Source organism: Tachypleus tridentatus, chromosome 1, assembly GCF_004210375.1.
Source record: "Tachypleus tridentatus isolate NWPU-2018 chromosome 1, ASM421037v1, whole genome shotgun sequence".
In the NCBI taxonomy this organism is placed as follows: domain Eukaryota; kingdom Metazoa; phylum Arthropoda; class Merostomata; order Xiphosura; family Limulidae; genus Tachypleus; species Tachypleus tridentatus.
The window spans coordinates 21,310,046-21,336,604 of record NC_134825.1 but is presented as its reverse complement, the minus strand read 5'-3'; the positions used below and the strand labels follow the sequence as shown (position 1 = coordinate 21,336,604).

The 26,559-nt window shown below is 32.3% G+C and overlaps 1 protein-coding gene across 1 annotated transcript in view; it reads left to right on the top strand.

Moving 5' to 3' along the window:
• Window positions 1-21,137, top strand: part of LOC143232208 (calpain-C-like) — a 51,901-nt gene extending 30,764 nt beyond the window's left edge. Inside the window, exons 13-19 of the mRNA XM_076467364.1 lie at window positions 2,564-2,621; window positions 4,061-4,119; window positions 5,180-5,248; window positions 6,270-6,348; window positions 14,513-14,629; window positions 15,043-15,101; window positions 20,950-21,137. Coding sequence (XP_076323479.1) covers window positions 2,564-2,621; window positions 4,061-4,119; window positions 5,180-5,248; window positions 6,270-6,348; window positions 14,513-14,629; window positions 15,043-15,101; window positions 20,950-20,976 — 468 coding nt within the window. The 3' untranslated portion in view covers window positions 20,977-21,137. The remainder of the gene's footprint in view (window positions 1-2,563; window positions 2,622-4,060; window positions 4,120-5,179; window positions 5,249-6,269; window positions 6,349-14,512; window positions 14,630-15,042; window positions 15,102-20,949) is intronic.
• Window positions 21,138-26,559: the final 5,422 nt, after the last annotated feature.

Genomic DNA, 26,559 nt, shown 5'->3' with positions numbered 1-26,559 from the left:
TTTGGTATTCAGACTGTATCATGTATAGTCTACAAAATGGTTTTTAGTACAGTAATGTATATGGCAGAGAAAGTGAGTGGTGTGGTCACTGACCTGAATGCTATACTGAACTCATGTGTGTTTGTATTAGAACTGTACCATGTGAAATATGTAGGCATACCGTGCATGTTACAACTTCTTACTTTATTATAGAAATTTATAATTATTCAGTTTTAGCTTCATTCAATCTACTTTTGTTATTTCCTGGAGATAATACTCTTCTACCAGTGAGGGGTATGGCTATAATGCTGTACATTTGCAGTAAGGTAAACTACAGCAGTATCCTTCAATGGTATACTGAAGTTATTCTTCTCTATATCATTTGGTAATGACTAGTTAGTTAGGTAGTGTTAGTCACTAGGGGTTAACCTGACATTTTCCATTCAGTAAGGAATGCTGGATTTAAACATTAGACAAGATCTTGAGTGAGTTGTTTGATGGAAAGACATCTCAAGGAAAGAAAATAAGTTAATGCATTCACAAGCCTAAAGAAAAGTGACATTCCAGTGTCTGTTACATCTATACATACTGTATTTTTGTCTTTGATAAAGATTATTCTCATTTTGTGTTACACATAGTGTCCAACATTTTTATTTCTTAGCTTTAAACTTAATCAGTTTAGTTACACGTTGTATGATTAAGTAATCTGTCATGTTGATTCTTCCATTATAAAGTAGGAATACCTAAGCCTCTTTACAGAAATGAGTCTACCCTGGGAATAGAAAATGTATATTTCGCAGAATCTTTTCTAGTACATCAGTTGCATGTAGCAAAAGAAACTGGGATAGCTACTAACTTTTATACTGTACTCATATAAGACACATTAGGACAGTTATTTTAACAATCAACTGTGTAAAATAAAACTTGCATGCTTCTAAACTGTAGGAAACATTATTATTTAAAGAAACTACTGAACTATTTTTTATCTTGCACTGCATATGAAATGCAATAAATGTAAGTAGATTTAAGTCTGTTTGTTCATAAACAAAATTGTTTTTGTTAATTTTTCCTCTAGTGAAAGGAAATTATTCAAACTATATTGATTTCATAATTAACATACATATCACTAAAAACAACATCAGATGTCTTTTCCCATATGCCAATAGTCACAGCTAAAATGTGTCTGTATTTCAGGACCTATTTTAGTCAGATGGATATAATATTTCAGCCAGAGATGTTACTAGGCATTAGCACACAGGGCTTCTGTCCTGAAAAATTAGAATAGAAAACTATGATTTATATCATATTGAAACCCTGAAAATTCCCATGACTATGGCCCAGAGCTTTGAATTTTTAAGTACCTATTGACATCTTTGATTTAAACTAAGAATAATTGTCTAAATGAGGGATAGATATATATGCAAATACTTTCAAAGCCTTTGTGTACTTTTGAGGCTGTAACTTTTGTTAATATCTAAGATAATATTTCGAAATTTATTGTTCTTACTTTTGTATATTACCAAAATACCCTTATTGAATTGGAACTAACTGTGAAATGTTAAAGCTGTAGTACATTGCAGTATTGGTTGAGTTAACGTTCAGTGATCTACAATGGTACTGCAGTTAACAGTGTCCTTCAAAGCATTTTAAGAGGTTGTTATGTTGGACTGAAGTTATTTCTCCTCCGCAGTAAATGATAATATAGAGAAGGCCATAAGCTGTACTTAGAACAAAATGTTCTATCTATATCTTATTTAGATATAGAGTACAGATTAAACCTATACGCTTTGCAAGAGATGTGCAGTTATTGATATGAGAATCGACTGCATGACTAAAAATTTAGTATGACCAAGTGCTTAAAACTTATATTGTTGGTAACAGTAGTCATATTTAACATGGATTTACAAGACTAAATTAACTTGTCATATTTTTACCTGAATGTAAAGAGCAAAAAATATTTATCACATCTGCCTTAAGAGATAATCAATCCTGTTTAAATTGCTGTTGCTTAAGTGTAGTAAAAGTCAGTCAAAAGAATATTATAGGAAGGATATTTTTACATAATTTACAGTTATTGTGTATTTTACCATAGTTGTAAATTGTGTAAAAATCTGTACATAATTCATAATCTTAAATTAACGTTATTGTGTGATTGAAGTTAATATTTTTTTAACTGCATGCTCTTATTTTCCATAGCTTATATATATCAAATTAGATATTTACATTATATCTTGTGTGTGTCCATGTGTTTCTCATTAATCTTTTTCCCAAGAAGTGGAGTTATTGAGAGATTTATAAAAAAATTATGATTCTGTAAATTTTTCATTCACAGAAGCTAACTGAATATGCAATTGTGTGTTTTTAAGTTAATTTTTATTGACTGAATTATTATGTATAAAGCATTTATAAAACTATAACAATAGTTTATCAACCCTAAGAGCAGGTTAACATTGCTAATAAGTGTAAGTTGATGCAATTTCTTTGCCTCTTTAAAATAATTTATAATTCAGAATATTTACCACGTATATTCTTTTTGCATTTTGCTACACTTTAGTTAATATTTTTTATATTTGAAACATTATAGCACAGGTCAGTGAATGTATTTGAACTTCAAGAACTATTAGAAGCATGTCTTCCAAATGGTATGTCCACATCTAACTATCTGATTAAAAAACACAATTTGATTTTAGTTTGTTGTACTATAAGGAATTTGAGAGAATGCAAGACGTTAGACTTTAACTTTTAGAGCAACAAAAAGCAAATAAATTTTGAGAATAGTATTTGAGATTTTAAATGACACAAGTGATGTAGTGAGAAAATTATACTTCATAAGTTGTATAAATGTTTCTTTATTAAACCTGAATTTACACTTTGTTGTATGAAACAAATTATGTTGTCATGTGTGTCTTTGTTGCAACTCTTAACTGTTTTGGAGACTTTTGCAAAATAAGATGATAATAATTTATTAAACTTGCATAAATAATTCAGTTGTAAAATATTATTTCTAAAAAAAAACTTGTTAAAGATAACTTGCTAAAGTTATTTCTACTACATATTAAAGTAGGTTATTTATCACAAAATATTCTCAATTAGGAGTTGGATGTTGCCTTCTGGCTAGTTTACTTGGACTTAAATTGCAAAGATTCATAGTTCATGGTCTGTTGTTGCAGAAATGCACTTTGTCTTTTGGGCCATTTATACACAATAAAAGTAACAATCAGATCCCTATTAATTTAGATAAGAATAGCCAAAGAGTTTATATTGTTGCATTGTTGACAAGCTGTTTCCTTTCTAATCTATTTTCAGAAAGTAGAGACAACAGTGAACACATAAATCTTGTGTAGTTTAGCACGAAATAAACTTATCATATTCATAATATCAACTACATCTAGTTTCATCTGGATATGTAACTTATTAATTTTATGATAACTAATTTATTTTAAGGTATAAAATTTGACCTGATTTTTTAAAATAATAAAGAATGTCAATGACATTGCAAAAGCAGTAGCTGAACTAACTAATAATGAAGACTAGGATGATAATTCATAGTCATGTATAGATGCTCATGGTTCACCAGTATTTTCTGAACATTTTTCAATTAATCTGAATAATTGTTCTCTTATTGTAGCTTAACAGTTTCTTGATGAGATTATTGTTATTCTTTCTTTTTTTAACATGTCATAGGTTAACATTTTAACAAGATGTTTATTAACCAAACTTTTAACCCAGATTTGTAAGGATAAATTTATATAACAATGTTGCAAAAGAAAACAATGTCTTTTAAAACCATGAACAGAAGTTATATGAGATGGAAGCTTGACATACTGTTGCATAAGCGTAGTATAAGTCATTCAGAAGGATATTATAGAAAAGATATAGTCAGATTTTTTGTTTATACATTTTAATGGCTTGAAGTTAAACCCTATCAGATTGTAATGTGGTTAGTTTACAGAAAAATTGTAAGAAGTGCAGGATGAATATACATTTATATATTTAATAAGCATAAACAAATGACAGTATTTGTTATAATATTCTATAATTTTAATTATATCTAACTTTAATATGTTCTGTTATTTGATAGATTATGTTAAAAGTTGTGCTACTATTGAAGTTTGTCGACAAATGGTTCTTACTTTGGATGTATCCTTTTATGTTACCATATTACTATGAACAATATTGTATATATATTTTGAGAATTGTGTATTTATTGATTTTAACAATTGATTACAGAACTGAAAATTAGTAAATAAGAGAAGAAAAACAGAATCGATAGTTTTACAGCAAACAATATAATTAGTATGTATGTAATAACCTATATAATTTTTAAATGTTTACAGTGTTATTATCTGCTATTTATAAGTTGAAACTTCTTATTTTTGATCTTATGAATATTTTTAAAAAAGAAAGTTGCTATTTTTAAATTTCTGTACACAGGATGTTTGATTTAAAGAATTATAGAAGGCCATGTTCTTCCAATATTGTACATTATCTCCTCACACATGTAGCATTTCTAGTTTAGTACTGCCCTTTGTAAGTGGTGGTCCTATCCCGAAGGTGACGTAACCGGATGTTGCAATCTTGTGCGGGCGTGGTCAGGTCTGCCAGATCGTGGACGGTCACGAGTTGATCCATGTTGTTGGTGATGATTCCATAGCCTTGTGATGGTGCTTGGGTGGACATTCACAGCTCTGGCAACATCTGATCGAGATTCGCCTGCTTCTGAGCGACCAATGGCGTTGTTGCGTTGCGCTTCAGTCAGTCTTGGCGTAACTGTATTGCGTGTTGGTGGCTTAACATTGAGCTATGGAAACCGAGAACCCGTCACTTTTTATAGGGATTTTGCACATGTTGCACTTGCAGAACATGCAGATCTCTCAAACAAATTTATTGGACATGCATGTGTTTTGGCTAAAAATCCGATGTTTTCCTCCGTTTTTAAAGTGCACATCTTTTATTGTCATTTTGGTCTGACAATCAGTGCCTTAACACGTGTAACGTCACATACTCTGAGCTTGTAACGTTATTACATATATTTCTCTTTAAAATAACAAAAATATCCCTTTTGCATTTCTTTTTTTGAATAGTATATTTTATAAATCTAAACAAACATTTTTAAATCACTTTAAAAAACTTTTTTTTTTTTTTTTAAATGAAGAAGAAAGCCATTTGTTTATTTTGACCATCTTTAACTTTAAACCAGAAAGTTGGTAATGGTCGACTGAAGTTTACTGATTACAAGAATTTGATGTGCAGCCTTAAATACTGGCAGGTAAGAAAACTTGAATTTTCAATGAAATCACATTTTACATCTTCAGAGTTTCTCATGAGAATATTATAGTGATTTAAAGATGACTATGCTTTCTATTAAATTAATGTTTATTATAATTTACATGTGGATTTAAGAAACCATGTCTGAATAGTAGTTTTTCACTTCATTTTGTATTCACTTTTTCTAAGACAGTATTGCAGTTCAGTGAAACACACTCACCTCTATTATTTACTTGTTTAAGAACAATCATTCGTGGTAATGTCTCTGGAGATCTATCAGTGTAGAATTTCAAAGCAAAAAAAACTTCTTCAAAGTCCATTTGGCATAGTTTTCAATATTTGAGAAATCTTGAACTTCATGAGTCAGTGTATCTTTCTAAATTTTATTAGTTTAATTTTATAAATTTAGCCCTGTTACTGTTGTGAGCTGGTAGTGTTATTGTTACAATGAATATAATTTTTTATTTCTCATTTTATTTGACCATATAGATATTAATATTTATGCGCTAATTATGAAAGTTAATGTGATATGTGTGAGAAATCATTATGGGGATAATAAGTTTCCCCTTAAAAATGACTGAAAGTTTTTCTGAAGAGAAAAGAAACATGGTGACAACTTGTATTTGAATGTATTGTTTAGTTTTGCTGAAATTATACTCATGGTAGGGAAAAAAGTGACAAATTATCCTCTTTAATGATATACCATTCACATAATTATTTTTAATTAAACAACATGGTTTTCCTGTTAAATTACCGATAGACATTTCACCTATTATAAAAACACTAGTTAAAAATAAACCTTGTATATAGATATATAATATGAGTAGTCTTAGCGTTGCACCTGCAGTTAAATGGAGTATTGTTTCAATAATTATTAACCTGAGTACTTTTGATAGGTAGATCTTCCTTGGTCACCTTGCATTAGAATACAATAAATATAGCTTAATATCTATATGATTATAAAATTTAATTGCATAATTCTGATATTCGTATTATATTTGATGTATTTACTGGTTTTTCAGACAACATTTAAAAACTACACAAAAGGAACAGCTGGAATACTTCGAGCAGAAAGACTGAAAGAAGCTCTTTTAGATATAGGTAAAGCTTTACTTTGTTTCATTGTGACTTTCTGTCACATTCCAGAGAGAAATCTTGGTTTCTTTTTATAATAAACTCGTAATTTTGTGGGATCTCTGCAGATAAATAGTTTCAAAAAAGCTTAAGATATTTGATAAGAGATTATTTTCAGCATTAAAATTGTTATGTGAGAAGTGAATAAAACAGGTATAAATGCAAATACTTTGAGATTGTGGCCCGGCATGGCCAAGCGTTTAAGGCGTTCGATTCGTAATCTGAGGGTTGTGGGTTTGCATCCCGGTCGCGCCAAACATGCTCGCCTTCCCAGCCGTGGTGGTGTTACAATGTGACGGTCAATCCCACTATTCATTGGTAAAAGAGTAGCCCAAGAGTTGGCGGTGGGTGGTGATGACTAGCTACCTTCCCTCTAGTCTTACACTGCTAAATTAGGGACGGCTAGCGCAGATAGCCCTCGAGTAGCTTTGTGCGAAATTCCAAAACAAAGAAACAAACAAATTTGAGATTGCTTTCCCCCACTTTTAAAATGAACTACACTAGATACTGTTAGATGTTGGTAGTTTATGCTGTGATTGACTGTCATTCACACACTTATACAGAAGACATATTTCATGTTTTACTTGCAGATTAAAGGGAGTACATAAAACTGGTATTGTAGTCAAGCCAGGCAATTCAAACTATTTGAAAGTGATATTAAGTAACTCAGGTTATGCATTTTCATTCATACATGACTGTTGACTAGAGATCTATCCAATGCCCTGGTTACAAGTATGAAGTTACCTTCAGAACAGTAATGACTGTAACAAGTCTTCTGGCATTTTCTGTCAATCAGTGAATTAAAAAAAAAAAGTTCAAAAATTTGTAAATGGCATGTTACAAAACGTTTTTTTTAAAAAACTGATTCATTATTATTGCTAGATACTGCTTCAAGGGCAACTTATGGATCTGGAAATTGTAGGTAAAAGTCAAAGTTAATTTTGCTTACAATCGGACCAATGTTCTTGATTACTTGTATCATAAAGAAATACTGGGTTTGTATGGAAATAAAGCTTTTAGTTATAACTAAAGTTCATATCATTGCCTACTTCAAGTACTTGGTGAACGAAATGGGTCTACATGCTATTTTAATACGCAAACTTACCGTTAAAGAAAAAGGATGCAATAGTTTTGGCATTCTCTGTGATCTTGCTGCTGAAATGAGCACTGGAAACCACTGTCCTGTACACGAGATGAATTATGGAAAACTTGTGTGTAGTGGTATGCTTTGGACCTGACCATTTATGATGGAGCTTTTTGCAATTGAAATTACTCTTTAGGGCTATTTTAAAAAATGCACAGTGATTCAATAGACCATTACCAGTTGTAGCAACATGAACTGTAATGACATGATGAGGCTTCAAAATAATTTTTGATATAACGTGTTCAACTCTCTTTACATATTAGATCAAAGTGATCTCAGTAATTGTGTACCTGCACAAAAACTGCTGTTTAGGATAGATAACCATGCCAAAAGGCTGAAGTGAGACTCAGGCTTCAAGCAATGAAATGAGCAAAACTGAAGAACGGTGCTCTTTACAAATTAATATAAATTTTTATATCGTTTAGTAACAATCAGCGATAGTTTGATTGATTGCTGAGGGAATTGTGTCACAGCATGTACAGCATCTTTAGTGAAGTCTTCTGGGAGACCAGTTCTAGTGTGGGTTGGATTTCAGCTGTCTGTGGTGTTGGTGTCTAACACAATTGATGGCATATGTGATAACTGCAATCAGTATCTTATTTATCATATCTTTTCCTCAGGAGTAAAATATTTTGAACAAGAATTTATCTGCCTGCAAGAGACTGGTGAAATACTTGCAATCACAGATTTGCTTAAACATGGTTCAGTAGGAACACTAAGACCACATGAACTTATGTGGATAGATAAAAAAGTTAAATGTTAACCACATAACTGAATTGTTCAGAGTAATATTGGCCATTTGAAACAATATTTCAGAATCATACATTGACTAACTTCTAGTATTATAAAAATAAGGTGTACTGCTCTGTTTAGAGCCAGTACAAATTAGTAGTATAATGATAACATATTTGCCTTTTTTATTTTTTTGTAATGATATATTATATTAAAGATACTTTGATTATTTAGTTGTAATTATTCATTGTTTACCGTTTTTACATTTCGATGATGATTTCCTGTTCTGTGCATTAGGGATGCAAACTGGACTGGGTGTGATGACTTTTACATGTCCCCTATAGGTCCATTGTACCTTAGAGGTGCCAAGTTCAAATAATGGAGTGTTGTTTTCACTAGTCAATGTTGAAAGAGTCTTTTATTTTATATGCACGCTATTCACACTATTTTTGTTTATTTATTTTAGTGTTTTTAAAGTGTTTGGAACAGATATTTGAGTATAGGAAATATGTGTATTGTGCAAAATGTTGCATGGTGTTAGACCATAAGCATTATCTTTGTGTTTGGAACAGATATTTGAGTATAGGAAATATGTGTATTGTGCAAAATGTTGCATGGTGTTAGACCATAAGCATTATCTTTTCAGAACGCTCTATGAGAAAGTTTTGAGGCAACTGTGGATTTTGCATATTTCATTTGTGATGTGTTTCCATCTAGATACGTAATCACATAACTTGAAGAATTTAACAAGAAAATTGAGTATTTATGTTAATAACAATATAGAAGAAACTTTCATCACATGTTCATTTTATCTCTGAAGCAGTAAAAAATCAACATAATGTAGTACAGTGTACATCAGACATAACTTGTACTGTGTCCCCCATTCAGTTACTTATATATAGAGACAAACAGATTAAACAGTATGCATATGAAAAATAATATAAAACTGAATAACACATTCCTTCCATCTAACACATTTCCACAGAAGCAGTGAAAATCTTGATAAATTAAAAATTAAATGGCTGATCCTATTGGTTTGGAAGTTGATTTCTCAACAATTTATAGGTGCAGGTGAATGGTGATTTGGATTTAGACTCTGATATTAAAATGCACAACCATCTTTTAAGGATAGGATAGGTCTTGTCTCTTGTTTATTTTCCAAATTAATTTATGTTGGTTTTATTTAAAATTTTTGTGGAGAAGAACACAAACATGAACTGTAGTTGAAGCATAAATTCTTAGTGTTAATTATTTTCTTATTGACTTACCAGTTATTGTTAAGAATACAATAAAATCAGATTCACCCTTGAACACTTTTAGTGCCTTCAGTACATGCATATTGGATTTTGTAAGCATAACAGTGTGTTTCCATCTGAATGTGCAGTATCAGGCTTAGATACTGAACCAAAGATATATTTTAACTTTGTGGCAGTGTGAGCTACTGAAGTAATGGAATTTGACACATGGTCTGTGGAAACTTGGATTATTACATTTTATTCAATGGGCTTATATAGTGTGATTTTACAGTTTCATTTAAAAAACTCCATCCAAGTGCAGAGTTTAAAGTAATAACTGTTATTAGGAAAGGGTTTTTTTTTTCTCTGATTAAGTGAAATACTTGTTCCCTTTGTTCAAAACCACATCTTTAAATATTTTTCCTTAATTTTTGGATTTCTGATAAACTGCACAGTTTTATTAATCATCACCAATGAAGGATCCAGACCAGATGTATTAATATATGAAACAATATTGAGCCATGTAGCAGTATTATAAAATGGTTTAGGCAGCAGAGCCAGTTCATTTATTTGTTTCCAATTTGCCTCCCACCCAGTGGATCAATGATAAGTCTGTTGATGGATAACACTAAAAAAGGGGTTTCAATACTTGAAAACAGCACTGATAGTCCTTTGTGTATCTTTATACAGGGTGTTCAGAAAGTCATTGTGCTGTTTTGTGATCATGTTTTAACAGCATTCATTCAGTTTATTTCAAGCTAGCAACTGATAGCAGTGTTTAGAAACAAAATAAGAAGGATCCAAACCTGAATTGATGCCAACGGGGATCACTTTCAACATTGTTTATAATTGTCATTCATTTTTACCTCCTGTATTCTATATTGAAACATGTCTGTTAATAAACATATAAGTGCACAGTGACTTTCCAAACACCCTGTACTTAACAATAAACAAAAGTTTCCAATTCACTATGTGATATGTGAGCTGACAGGTGCTTAAGGTGCTTTACAAATTTGTGCCACTGATACATAACCTCACTAAAACTATTTTGATACATTGGCTATCATTAACTGTCAGGTTTAGGGCATGTCCTACTCAACTGTAGAAAAAACAAAGTTCCTAACAGTGCTTTCCTTGTTGCATGTAATAGCCACTGGTCACTCAAAAGACAGTTCCAAAAGATCAAATAGCTCCTTTATGAGATGCTTTATCAGGGAATGGAGTAGCAACAAACAGCAGACTCTGCTGATGTGATATACAATTAAGGACATGTACATTTGAAGAGATCTTAATGTCCAAATATCATATATATGTATAATTTTTAATTATTTACTGTAGCTCTATAAACAAGTACTTCAAGAATCTGTAATCATTAACAATTAATAAATGATGTGAATCTGAACATATGTTTTTGTGCCAGAGCTCTTTTATAATACTCATTGCAACTGAAAAATACAAGTGGAACTTCTATACCTTGTTACAAATAATTCACATTATGCCCCTTTGGTGATCTGTTATAGTCTGTGGGTAGGAACACTTGTAATCTGAAGGCCACAGGTTCAAACCCTATCACCAGACATTTTTGATCTTTCAGGTGTGTGGTGTTATATTGTAACTCACAATCCCAATATTCATTGATAAAAGAGTAGCCCAAGAGTTGATAGTGGGTGATGTTTACTTTCTCTTCAAATCATGCATAGATAACTTCTTAGTAGCTTTTCACAAACAGACATGATTTAAAGGTAATGGTAACACCACTATGTAATCGTTGCGACTTGTGGTTTTGGTGTAATGGTGGTGATAATACATCACTAAGTCAGTCTTGGGACTTTTGATATCTGTACAACAAATTTTCCATTTTCTGAGAATTATCTCTTAAATATTCTTTGAATAATTGGAGATTTTTTACAGTTGGATGCCATCATAACTAGGAGATATTTCTAAACTAAATTTATAGTATCAAAGAATAAAACAAACATATATATATATTGATTTCAAAACCATTAATACATTACAATTTATATTATTTCATTCAACGAAATGATTCCAAGACGACTTGCAGCAGGTTATAATTCTTATTTACTTAAATACAATGAAATAAATTAACTTGAAACTACATATGATACAATTTGATCAATGTTGTTGAAACATTTATAAGATTTGATTTAAGTACTGTTGTAGATTATACATATTTCAGCAGGAAGATCCTTCCAGTTTAATGGTGGAAAATTTGCAAATGAAATCTTTCCAGTAGACTTATTAACACATAGTGTAGGACTTTAAACTAGTGAATGAGCACGATGTGTTAGAACAGCATTACAACAGACCATTGATTGTTTCCAAAGTAATAAGACTATGTAAATAAGATTTCTTATGTATATTAATTATGAATCATGGAATTATATTATTGCATGATATCATTTGTGTCCTCTAATTTAGTGAAGTAAAAATTAAAGTATCAAAAAATACCAAAAACAGCACAAGTGTGATAAAAGTCTTTCATAATTAAACTGCTTGTAATTTGAACATTGAATAAAATATCAATTGAACACTTTAATAATAATAATAATAAAAATAATACTTTTCCAAGTAACATCCAGTATTCTTTTCTATGGTTGTCTTTTAATTTATTTTCTTAAAGTGATAAAATCTGTCTTCTTTTTTCTACTATATGTTGTCTCATGATGTATTTGAAAATTGTAGTGGGAACATATCTCAGTGACTCCTGCTGCCAGGTAGCACAGTCTAACTCAGTCATCCTTGACGTTTTTTCATTTTTATTTTTGAATATACTGCTATATGTATAATAATATTTTATTGACCATTCTTTAACAAAATTTGAGTGTAATTGTCACTGCGGTGTGAATAGGAAACACAACACTTGTAACTAATGTTATGTGCCAGTAACCATTGGCACATCACAGGTAACATCTTGTTAATAGAGCAGCAAGCATATTTAATAAAAGAGAGAGATTAATTACCAGGGTGATCAAAATTTTCTGAATCAGCTACTGTAATTGACACAGATATTTGGAGAAATACCACTAAGAATCCTTGAGATAAAAATTTGCACCAGTTTTTGATTCTTCAAGAGTAGTACAATACAAACTGTGGTTCAGTACTATATTGAATGTCAGATAGCTTTCTTTTGAGTTGATTCATGTCACTATTGTAAAGGTTTTTCAGATGACATTTCATTTGGTGTTTAAAGGGTGTTTTTAGTCAAGGATTCATCTTTAAACAAGATGTATTGAATATGTCTGAATGTGACACCAAAGTATGTCTAAAACACAATACATTATTAAGTACATTTGAACATCATGTATTGAGAATAATGGTGTTGTGTTTTCCCACTGGATCTACCTTTGGTTTGATCATAATGTGGTTTTTGTGGTTAAAACTCATTATCATTATTGCTACACGTTTGATAGAACAGACTATCATTTCTTTTGCAAGTGTAGTGAGATTTTGGGAACTGTTTTTTTCTGTCTGAGACATAACTTTCCAAAATGTGTCAGAATAGTTAACCTGTAATCTGGTTGAGTCCTTGGGCTGATTCAGGTTCTGTTTATTGTTCATCTTTAAAAGTGTTGGACGTAATGTGCAATATGGCACAATACATTATTATAGTGGCAAAAACAGAATAAGATTCTTTCATATGAATGTATCATCAGTGGATACAGTGGGACCTTTAATGGACTCCTTAACTGTTTTAAGTGAATCAAGTCAAAATCAACTAAAATAGCCCCAGAACATAATATTACCTCCATCTCTTTCATTGTTGTGATGGTATGGTCACATGCAAAGTATTCTTCAAATACTATGCCTCACTTGCTTGGCTGAAATATGAAGTATCTCCTCCATGAAACCAGCGGCATATTATTGACTTACAGGTCTACAATCTTGAACTCTATAGACGTTTTGGATGATTAATTCAAAGTCAGATGTGTTGATCAATAAGTTTTAAAGGTTGTATGAGCTAGTCATTGTGTTGCTAGGATAATACTCCAAATTAATATGTCTTCTATTTCTTCAGCACGTTACCAACAGTGAGTAAGAGGGCTCAAATGTCTTATGTAGACATCTGCATGCTGCATTATATATAATGTTTTAGTTCCATCTTGCTATCTTGTTTTTGAATTTCACTCAGAACTATATGAGGGCTATTTGCACTAGCCATCTCTAATTTAGCAGTGTAAGACGAGAGGAAAGGCAGCCAGTCATCACCACCCACTGCCAATTCTTGAGCTACTCTTGTACCAACGAATAGTGAGATTGACAGTCACATTATAACGCCTCCACCACTGAAAGGCGAGCATGTTTGGCATGATGGGGATTTGAATCCACAACCCTCAGATTGTGAATGGAATGCTTTAACCACCAGACCATACCAGGTCAACTTACTTTCTATGACATCTGTAGAATTCTATAAATTCTGTAGCAGTGCACTGTATAATTGACATTCAAAATCACGATTTTTTATTAGCTAAGGGTATTCTGTTACGATACAGTTTGTAATGTTTGTTTTACACTAAGTAATGTTACCAATTTGAATCTACTCTTGCTGTGTAACTTGTAATACAAGTTGCATTTAAAAAAAACAACAACATATAATTGTGATCATAACCATTGCTTTTTTTATGTATAAACAATAAATATCCTTACTTTTTGTTGTTAACTCATTGACAGCTGATTTGCCTTGTAGCATACAATCTGCCTTCAGCAGTTGAATGTGAGTGTTCTATATACAGTGTACAACTTGCAAAAATTCTGTACACATCTAAAGTGGCTGCAGTCAAAAGGTTAAAGTACTGATGCATAATAACTGCTAAGTTTCAAAACTGTAATATAACTGATTGTAACTGAAAAGTTGTTTGTAATTTGGTAAAATTAATCTTTGTTCTTAAATTGATTTTAAACTAATCATAATTTGGCATATTAAAAACTTCTGTTTATATTCATGAATAGAAAATTACAGCTGAAACCTTTATGAGTTACAGACTGTTTGTTTTTTGTTTAGGGTTCCAGTTGAATACGGAGTCTCTTTCACTCCTTGTTTTACGTTATATGAGAAAGGATGGAACATTGCGGTTTGGAGACTTTGTGTGCTGTATTTTGCAGTTATCAATGGCTTTTGGTAATGTATTAGTAATAGTTTAAAATCTGGTTTAATAGTTTACTTTGTAAAAGCGATAATGAAACTTTTCTTTTACCGGTTTTGAGTTCATCGTGTATTTGTAGCACAAGTAAAACTTTCTTTTTGTTTCAAATTTGTAGTCCAAGCAAATATGAAGAAAGAGAATTTTTATTAATAATATATTTAAATCAATCATAAATACAGTTATAATGTGTTTTAATTAAAGTTATTATTTCACAGCAATATTATTTTTCAAAGTACAGTTTTTATTACACAGTAGTGGTACATTTTTGATAAAGACAAAATTATTGTGTTTTCATTTCATTAATGGTTAATTTATGAGCAGTTCATAAATGTTAATACTTACATACATTTGTAACTGCTTTAATAGTTTTTGTTTCTGAATTTTGCAGCAACATTTGAAAGAAAAGATCCCTTGCAGAATGGTTACATCAAACTTAATCTTTCTGAGGTATGTTTGTTATGTTATCTTTTGTCTTATTTTTAGCTGTTTAAAATCGTGTTGAAAGTTAGTATTAATATGCCACGCTCTGCCAGCTAAGATTTGTGGTGAAAGTTAGCTACATATACATAAATGAGATAGATGAATTAATCTGTGATAGAAGTATTTCAGTTGTAGACAAGTTGCCATATTCTGTGATGTTAAGTAACCACATACAGATTGTATATTCTTTAGAGATGAGCAAGTACATGGTGATTTTATAGAAAATCTCATGTTTAAAATTATTATTTTACAAACTGTTTTGAAAAACCTGATAAAAGATGCAAAGCCATTTAACAAAGTTTAGAATTTTATTGATAGTGAAATGGTTTCTCTAAGGGGAAATCTTGCCATAAAAATATTTTAACATTCTTTTAAAAGGTTACTGCTTATGTTGATGAGGGTAAAGGTGTAGATTTAGTGTATCTGGATTTTCAAAAAGCATTTGGCAAGGTGCCACATAAAGGGCTTGTAAAAGACAATTTATCTATAGGTGTCAGGGATAAGTTAGCAAATTTGATAGACAAGTGGCTGGATGAAAGAAAGCAGAGGGTTGTTACAAATGGAGTTCAGTCAAACTGGATTAATGTCACAAATGAGTGACCTCAGGGCTCAGTCTTGGACCTTTACTCGTTTTGATTTACATCAATGAAACAGATGAAGGAATGGTCAATAAATTACATAAATTTACAGATGATATTTAGGACTTGGGTGTTGCTGGCTGTAAGGATGAAGTTGATGATTTACAGAAGAATTTAGATCATTTATTGAGTTGGTCAAATAAATGGCAGATGGGTTTTAATTATAATAACTGCAAGATAATGCATGTGGATTATCATAATTTGAATTATAGGTATAATTTAAATGGGAATAACTTTAACAATCCTATGAAAGAAAGGGATGTTGGTGTAATAGTAGATCAGTGTCTAAAGTCATCCAAACATTTAGCTGTTGCTAGTGGTAGGACAAATAAGATTTTACATTATATATACAGAAATATTTAATACAAATTTAAACAGGTTATAATTTTCTTGTAGGGGTCACTGTTTAAGCTACATTTAGAATATTGTATACAGTGTTGGGTTTCTTACCTTAAGAAAAATATTGAATTCTTGGAAAGGGTTCAGAGAAGGGTTACTAGAATAGTGTCTGGGCTGGAGGGTTTGTCACATGAGAAGGGGTTGAAATCTTTCAAATTATTTTCTTTTGAGAAAAGAAGAGTTAGAGGGTCCTAATTGAGGTATTTATAACAGTAAAGAGAATTAGTAGTGTTGATGTATTGTATTTGTTCATACTTAACAGTAAGAATAGTAGGAGTATGGGATACAAATATAAATGTTGACAGGGCAGGAGTCATCTTCAGCCAAGACAGTTTTATTATTCTGTCAGGGAGGTTGACATTTGGAATGGACTGCCTTCAGATATTGTGGATGCAATAAATTTAAATAAGTTTATAAAAAGCTTGTTACATTCATGAATAATAAGAAATGGCTTTAAAATTTTTTTCTTTTTCTTTTAAATTTATTTATTGACAGTTTTAGTTTTGTTTAGAGGATGGAACAATTAAATGGACTAATAGATCCCATGTTGTCCTGAAATGTTATATTCTGATACAATACTTGACTCTGCTCATAAGATTAACTATTCTTATTCAATGTTGTTCTCTGTATGCAAAATTTTTTTATGCATGCCATAAGCCTTCTGTTCCCCCACTGTTGGTATCAAATGATTCTAACGTATCTCTCATGTAAGTCATCATACGTCACCTCTCTACTAATAGGAGCATAGTATATATGTCGTGACACATATAACTCCCTCTGTGTGTCTTTACCAAACTATCACTTCTCACTTTGCATTGTTTGAGTTTGGATGCACTCTTTTGTTTGTGTATTTCCCCATGTTTGACTTTGTTTTCCTCATAAAGTGGTTATTTTTCAACTTTGCTTTATTTGACTCGATTCTTTTGTTTATACTTATTAATTGATTCAAGTTACTTTATCTCTCCACTCAAGTTTAGTGAAACCTTCCTGCACAATGAATTCCAAATTTCACCTTACCACTTTTGGGGTTACACCAGTAACTATAGTTTTTTTCCTGGGCCTCAGATTAGGGCAACCTGATGAGTTTTATCTGCTTTTATATGTTGGGAGATCAAATAATACAGGGTTCAACCTGTACCTCTGCACTTTGCCAAAACACATCTAAAACTGCTGAGCCTTTGCTGGCAGACAAGGACTTTGATTGTCTTTTTCAGTTTTCTGATCATTCTTGTTCAACATAGGGAGTCTCCTTAGGCCTAATTCAATCTTAACGATCATCGAGTTTGTGATTTTTCATCTTTATTATATGAACAATCTTCACAACCTTTATATTTCCTCCCTCCCATGATTTTCAGGCTCTTGCTAAACCACTGGCCTCAGTTACATGAAGAAACTAGCATTTCTGATTATTTTGGCATTTCCTAACATTATTACAGGGGGGGGGTTGGATCCCAAATTATGCGTTTATCACCTTGGTTATGGCATTTACTCTGTGGTCTTTTGTTGTTGGGACCTTGTAGGTTGTGATATTGCATTGGCTTGGGTCTGTTTAAGTATGGTTTTTAATAGGGATTTGTGTATGATTCTAAGTCTGGAATGTTATGTATTGATACTGCCCAGAATGTTATCAAGCTTTGGCTGATATTTGGCCGTCAGTATTCTGCCTTTTCTCATACTGTGTCCTATTGGTTTCCATTGAATCTAGTGTGCCTCCAATTATTATTTCTTTTTTTGCCTTTTGGTTTCTCTATTGCTCATTCCTTCTCTTCTCCTTGATATCCAGTGACATTTCTGCATCTGTTAGGAGCAGTTCCGTATGGCTTTTACAGTTGGCAATCATACCTTTTCCCCATACTTCATTGGGTTTTCATTCTACCTTTTTGTTATCTCCAAGAAAACTGGGGATTGGCAACTAGTAATCAGTTTCTTTCACCTCAACCACTTCATTTCACTATTCTAATTCATCATGGCATCAGTCTTTTCTCACCCTGGGATGGGCTTATTCTCCTGGATTGTGGACAGCATTGCAGTATGTCTTCAGATTTTACTTGCATGTACAGCTGTCACCTCAATCTTGTCCTTATCTTTGGTTTGATGAACACTGGGTGATCTGGTATTCTGAGCATTTCCCTTTGGACCTGCCTGGTACCTTACATGTTTTATCGACTTGTGTGGGCTTTTCTGTGGCATCTTCATGCTCAGAGACTGCGATTTTTTTTTTTTATGGACGGCTGGTTTGTTCTGGTTTATTCCTAACATGAAGTGGCCAGTCCTAACTGGCAGCTCTGGTGGGCTGATAGTTCAAATAAGGGAAGTATTTCCTAAGAACACACTAAACATCTTGCTCATTTGGGGTTCCATTTAAACACCAATGTAAGTACTGCTTTCTCCTTACACCCTGGTTCACAATGTCTTCTGGGTTCCATCACTTACTGATCACATGATTTTATAATTTTGGGAATGTGGTCCTTCTCATATCATAGTGTTTAGTATTAGTCTTTGCTAAGCCCACCAGGATTACTAACTGTTGTTGTATAGTTTTTGATAAACTCACTAGGATCAGCAACTACTCTTGTATAGTCTTTGCTAAACCTACTGGGATTGCCCATATGAGATCTCTTCAGGGTGCTTTGTGAACAATGAAAGCTTGTTTGGGATTCTTTCTCCATCCTCAGTTCTCTGCACAATAATGCCACTGGTAGATGGACTAAGCCAATACATTGATTGGTGTGTTGCTTCCTTCCATACTTCTGGGTCTGCATGTTTTCATAGACATATCCCTTGAAGATGGAGATTATGGGTCACTTTGGGCCATTTGATCTACAGATGAAAGTGCATTACATATTGTTGTTCTTGAACTTCTGTCCATATGTTGGGTGTTACATTATTTCCTTCTCACCCAACATTCACTAGGTATAATTCCATTGGATGTTTCTATTATGGAGGCACATATTGCCCTCTTAAGGGGCACCTGGTCTGGAGATCTAAGTTTATGGATGTTGGATCTATTATTCTGAAACCACACATGTTGAATTTGTTGTATCATATGTCCTCTGTGAGCTGCTTCTAACCTGGTCATGGATCATCTTTCACATCTGATATCCTACAGAGTGGACATCTTTCAGGATTTTTACCTTCAGTGGGATTTTCCCCAAAGGGATACTTTTGGTACAGGCCTCAACACTAAGTTTCTTCTCTTTTGGATGCCTGTACCTCATCTACTGACTGGCAGTTGAAGCATTCACCAAGATTGATCACACACGTGTCTTTATATGTATTCTCTTGTTCGATTACTTTATCAGGTGATTTCTTTCAGGTAATGTCTGCCTGATTGCTTTCTCTTAGCCAACTCTGCCTTGATTTTCAGGTAATGTCTGCCTGATTTCTTTCTCTTAGCCAACTCTGCCTTGGTTTTCAGGTTTGCATTGACTGCTCCACTTCTCCCACCATCCCTCATCCACTTCTTCTTCTCTTCTTTGTCAACCTCAGTTGCATGTCCTACATCCAAATCTTCATGTTCTGCTTCTTCTCATCTGTCTTTCATCCAATTCTTGACAAGATGATCTAGTTTTTCTAGTTGAGCCATTTCCTTATTTCTTGATTCAATCTTTACATCCTCCAGGACAGTGTACCTATAGTTAGGAAACATATTCTGCCAAACTTCAAAGTGATAGTTTGGTAGAAATGCATAGAGGGAGTGATGTGCATCACTTGAGTATACTGTACTCCTGTTGGTGGAGAGGTGATGCATGATGGATTCACATGAAAGACATGTTAGGATCATTTAATTACAATAGGTGGGAGCAAAAGCCTTTTGACATCTATAAAGAAAATGTTTGCATATAGAGTGTAGCATTGAAAGAGAATAGCTAATCTTGAGAGAGAAGGGAAGAATCTGTTCACATATTGGAAATACATTTTCAGTACAGGAAAGTTATAATTTGTTTGTGCTCTAAAGAATCCAAGTTAAGAGTCATAAGTTTTATTCGAGGAAGTTTGGACGTAATAAAGAGTGTTTCAGAAACTGCTATAAACTGTGTTCAATAATCTTTACTTCTTTCTGAATCAGCATACCATGTTTAACCATAAGTAAAGCCACCACTGTTAGTGTTAACTATCCTGGACATTATTTCATGATTCTTATAATATCCTGTACACAAACATACAACATATTTAAATCTCTTACTGTTGTTTAGATAGAGAAAAAGCAGTACTTGTTTGTAGATGCACTATATGTTTTTTTTAGACACCATATCCCAACTTTCCCAATTAAAGCTTATGATTCTCAATGTGACCCTGGTGAATATTTGATCACCTAAAACAAGTCGTTATTTAGAAATAATGATTTCAAATATGATGCTTTTTTTTATAACTGCCTTGTATTAGCAAGTTTGAAAATAGGCTTAGTTTGCATTATAATTTAATGGTACATTTTTGTGACTATTCCTTGCACTGGTCTTTTTCAGTTTTTTTTTTTTTAATATTTTTGCTTTGCATTAATAGTTAACTTTTTATTCATGCTAGGTAATTGAGTTCATATTTATTGAGGGAAATAATAATACATATAGATATCTATATATTATTAAGTTATAATAATGTTTTTCCCCATATTTTGTTCAACCGGGTTTTTCTGTATTATATATATGGTTTACTTTTTCATATTAGAAATGTATATTACAGAAATATGTTATAGTTGAATTGTTGCATTGATTGTAATATTAATTATTGGCTACCACATGTGAAATCTAGACATAGAATTTTTTTTTTTTCAATATTAGTGGTTGAAATCATCTTTGCAATGCTGAAATGGTCAAGGGATCTTCAGTGTTTCATCCTACCTCAAGACTTTATTAACCTGTTTGTGGTGCTTTCATGTACAATGTGTACTTTAATAATGTAAATAACTCCAGAACTGAAAGTCGGTGTACCTTTTTTGTGTATTAAATACGTTACATGGGGAACACTTCTTTGGTTATCTGATCATCATTTTTTTTGGTATGTACGTGTGTGTGTTTCTGACTGAAAGTACTGAAAATAATTAGCCAAGTTGCATATTTTATTATTATAAAAGATTATTGTAGCATGACAAATAAACATTGGTGATCATATTCAAAATTACATTTCAATGTAGTAAAGAGTTAAGACATTAGTTTAAGAATCTTAGTTACTTATTCCACTGTGATTTTACAGATACAGACTTGTGTACATCTAATGTTTTAAAGCTTGTTTTTTATTTTTTAAGCATGCAAAGACCTAACAGTTGGTTACGATATATAAATGTATATGTGCAGTTGTATGATATTGCTTGTAAGAGCTTATTTTGAACAATAATGTGATAGTTTTTACTAACTTGTATATAATATCCACTAAATGTTTATTTTGAAACATGTTGATCGTGGTATACAGATATCTGTTTTTGTATGTATAAAGAATATTCTTGATACCATTGTGGGGTCTGATTAATTTGGATATTTTTTTTTGTTTTCGTAAATCTACCATATCATGTTCTTTTATTTTTATCAAAGAATGATAATATTTAGCTTCTTGTATTTTTAAACATAAGGTTCTTTATTTGGTTTCTTGTTTTTCTCTAAGAAGTGTTTGTAATAGCATATCAGTCATTTCGTGTCCTTTATGTCCATTAATGAAAACATGTTTCTTTCAATACCAGAGTTTATCATGTCAGCTTGAACTTATAAAACACAGTAGTGGTCCAAATTCTATATATTTAAGCCATAAATAATTATTATAGCATAAACACATTTTTTGTTAACAAAGCATGATTGTAAGAAAGTTTACTTGTTATATTATTGTCAGGTTTGTTCACACCATAACAGCTGTTATTCTATCGAATGGCTTAATATAAATAGTCTTTTGACCACTAATCTGTTGTATCTCAGCCAAACCTGCTGAGCTTTGGCACTGATTGAAACATGTCATCAGTAGTAGATATAGCTGAAATACTGTTATATGCTCTTCTTCTTGGAATAGCTGTATTTACTGCATAAAGAATGTAGTGTCTAAAGATACAACAAGCTTGGTACTTTTGTCTTATTACAAATACAAATGAGCATAATTATCCTTTGCCAGTAACAGGCATTCATCCCATAATACATGCTCTTTCACATGTCACAGAATTGTGCTTTAATTATGATATCAACCAATACTTTGAATTACATTGGTGTGCACGTCATTTTGAAATGTGAAACTTCACCATCACCTATTTGTATATTTATACAAAATTATTATTAACAGTTTTCATGATTTTTGACTAAAATTGTTCAATTGACCTGGACTGTTTACATTTTGTGTGTGGATAAAGGGGGTAAGTAAATACATTATTTTCCATGGCAAACTGTGTTATATGACGGTATTTTGTGGTTAGTTAAAAGTATGTGAACACTTAACATCACATGCTATGGCTACCTGAGGTTGATGTTTTTTAATGGTTGCCCCAAACACAATGACATCTTATTTTTAACGTCTTATTGAGGTTTAAAATTACTCAGAAATAACCAAGGTCAGTCACCATATGTTATAAAAAAAAAAATTATGTATGTATTGTGTTCTCAGTATGTTTAGCACATAAATCAAAAAGTGTTTAACGATATACCTTTTTAATTTTCCTTTGTTAAAGTTAGCCTGAACTACATGTTAAGTGATAAAATGCCTATGAAGCCATACCAAGATGTTCTTTCTCTTCACGGACGTTCTCACATTCTTCCAGAGGTTTAAATTGATCTGTGCAATAACTTTGGTGTTTGGCATACATTTATAAAATGTATAGGAATAAACGCATGAAATTTAAGATATTAAATAAGCATATATGAATGTGATAATTATAATCTATTGAGTTTTCAAGTCAGTAGATGGGGTTGTTTTTTTTATAAGGGTTGAGGTTTAGTAACATGCCATAGTTATCACTAACCTAATAACCTAAGGGACTCTTGTAAGTGATGTTAGTCGTTTTTGGGGAAGAAAAAAAAAAGTTGATTAACCTCTAAAAGTGTAACCTTTTACGATTATAGTACAAAAACAAAAATGTGGAACCTACGACCTAATAAAATGGTAGCTTGAAGAGTGCATTATAGTTTAAATGTAATTTAAATTCTGTGTTATAACTTTAAGAGGTACTTTGTAGTGTAATAATGTTAGAATATGTCTTTCAGCTAAGTATAACTTACCCATGGTGATAGTTTAGGAACTTCTTAAAACAAGCAGAAATTTGCCTACTTTCTCTCTCTAAAATTTTCTTTTTCTATTATAATTATTGTTAGGCCCAGCATGGCCCTGTTGTGGTTAAAGTACTCGACTCGTAATCTGAGGGTCCCGAGTTCGAATCTCCGTTACACCAAACATGCTCGCCCTTTTAGCCGTAGGGGCGTTATAATGTGACGGTCAATTCACTATTCGTTGGTAAAAGAGTAGCCCAAGAGTCAAGAGTTGGCAGTTGGTGGTAATGACAATCTGCCTTCCCTCTAGTGCTACACTGCTAAATTAGGGATGGCTAGCGCGGATAGTCCTCGTGTAGCTTTGCGCGAAATTTAAAAACAAACAAACAATAATTATTGTTTTATAGTTGTGTTGTTAATAACATGATAAGTTAATTATCGACGTTCTTGGATACATGTGTCAGAGCAAAAATTAATTTTTTTATAATGTTTCTTCAGTATTTAACTAATTAAATTTATGTAAAAGAACATAAATTATTGTAAACTTTCCAAAAGGTATAGTTATTTTATTGTAATAATTGTTTGAAGCTCTGGCATATTGTTTTTTTCTTTGCTCCAGAGTGAACGCTTTTGAATTAAAAAAAAAATCCAGACCTTAATGTTCTTGGTGTTGTTAAATTAAAATAATTTTTCATTAATCTGTAATATCTAAACCAAAGCTATCTATTTTTGAGTAAAATGTAATAAAAGCTGTTTCACTAATGAATGCAACTGAAATGACTTCATTATTTGTGAATAAAACACACACACCATCAAAAGCTCTCACTCCACAAATACACCATAATACAACAACACTTAAATATCAACATGAATACATATGTATTACAGAACCAAACAATAATTATTATTAGTTTAAAATGAATAATTTATATATATATATATATATATTAATTTCGAATTATTCCTGTTACCAAGTTAGGAACTTGGGTAAACTGAATTTACAAATAAAAGACTTGCTTTCCGTTGAATTAGTGTATATCCATGTGTAAGTACTTGTATTCTCAGTATTTTCAAAAAGCATTTTATTCTTTTTCTCGCAGTTGACATTTTCAGTTTCGTTCGAAATGTATATCTAAAAGATACACACAAGTGATAAGAAAAACAAATGTTTTATTGAAATTATTTTGAAATATTAATAGATGGAAGACGTGGGAAACAGTGTATTGTATATCCCTGTCGTGCCTCTGTTTCTCTCATCCTACATGTTCGTTGCATGTGGTACGAAAATACGACTATAACTGTTTCAACTGTGTTGAGATACAGCTGTGTGAAATGGTTCTTAAATGAATCAACAGTCGCTTAGCATAATAAAGGGTGACAAGAAAAAAATCAATACTGACGAAATACTGTGTCACTTAATCACCAAATTTTGTCAACAGGGCTGTCAGACAGATATGTTGATTGTCAACAGTGCTGTCAGACAGATATGGTGATTGTCAACAGGGCTGTCAAACAGATATGGTGATTTTCAACAGGGCTGTCAGACAGATATGGTGATTGTCAACAGGACTGTCAAACAGATATAGTGATTTTCAACAGTGCTGTCAGACAGATATGGTGATTGTCAACAGGGCTGTCAGACATATATGTTGATTTTCAACAGTGCTGTCAGACAGATATGGTGATTGCCAACAGGGCTGTCAGACAGATATGGTGATTAAGTTTGTTTGTTTTTATTTTTGACAAAATTTTACGGGGCATCCCTTCCGTCAAAGGAAACCTATTTTCACACACAGGTAGGAAGACATGTTCGAAAAGTGGAAAACACGGACGTGTGTTCTTGCGACAATAGTGCTTGCTAAATAGATAAATAAAATAATTTACATTTAACCAAAAATTCCCCCATAAGAAAAGCTATTTAACGTTAACTTATTAAAAGATTAAGAGACTTAATTGACGGCTGGATCAACGTTCGTTTAGTTATCGATCGATGCGCAAAGCAACATAAAAGCTACAAACCACGCAACTGCGTACAGGTAGGTATATAGAGCCGTTGGTAGTGTCCTCAACTAATTCTCTATTGTTTTTTTGTTTAATTTTTTCGTTGGTTTCTCAGGGCTATGAAGATGTACGTGTATTTTCAGTAGAACATTAATTTGGTGTCTGATTGCTACGATGTAGAAACCAAACCCTAGTAATGTTGTTCACTTCTGCAGTGCCTGTAGAACAAAACAAATGAGGTGAAACACCAGCCAAACTAAAAACAATTTATTAATGGTATAAAACATTCTGCGAAATAGCTCTTCATGTTTTCAGTGAGTAGAAAAGAGTCAATAGAAATATATGACAGTGCTTGAGATCCTAGCTTACAACTTCAGATTTCTCGTGTCACTTGATGTAATTAAAAAATTCCATCTGTCGTAAAATCAAATATGGCTGAATGAATTATGCCCTTCAGGTATATATTGCACATTGTATTTTCACCTACATCAGTTTATTCTCGCTTTAAGGCAAGATGCTACTGTTTATGCTCATGAGAAAGGTCCCCCGCTGTTACAACGCTAAAATCAGGGGTTTGATTCCCCTCGGTGGACTCAGCAGATAGCCCGATGTGGTTTTGCTATAATAAAACACACACACACTCATAAAAAGGATATAAAACGTTTTCTTCTTAGATAGGTTTTAAGGTGAATTTACAAAAAATGTTTGAAAATAATAGAAACCAATAAGCCTCATTGGTAAATATAATGGATTATAAATCTGAAAACCGGGTTTCAATAGCCATGGTGGCAACGCACTGACAGCCAATTGTGTATCTATGTGGTTACCAACAAATAAATAGATGCAAATATAAAACTGTTAAAATCACTTCAAGGGACAGAGAAAAAAGTGTTTAAAGACCTTTATGGTCCTGTTGGTTTAAATCTATCTCCCAAGTGGAACAACTGGATGTCTGCGGACTGATGAGTCTGGGTTCGATACCAGTGGCGGGCAGAGCACAGATTGCTCATTGTGTAACTTTGTTTCTAATCAGAAAGAACAAGATATCAAACCTTCTAAAGTAATGTCTAACAAAGTCATGTTTATCTTAAAGTTCCAAGTCTATCAGTAACGTTTCTCAAATTCTGTTGCATGTGGTTGAATTGTAATTAGCATAAAGATACGGAGTGTAATTACATTATGTAATATAGTTACATGTCAATAACTGTTAAAACC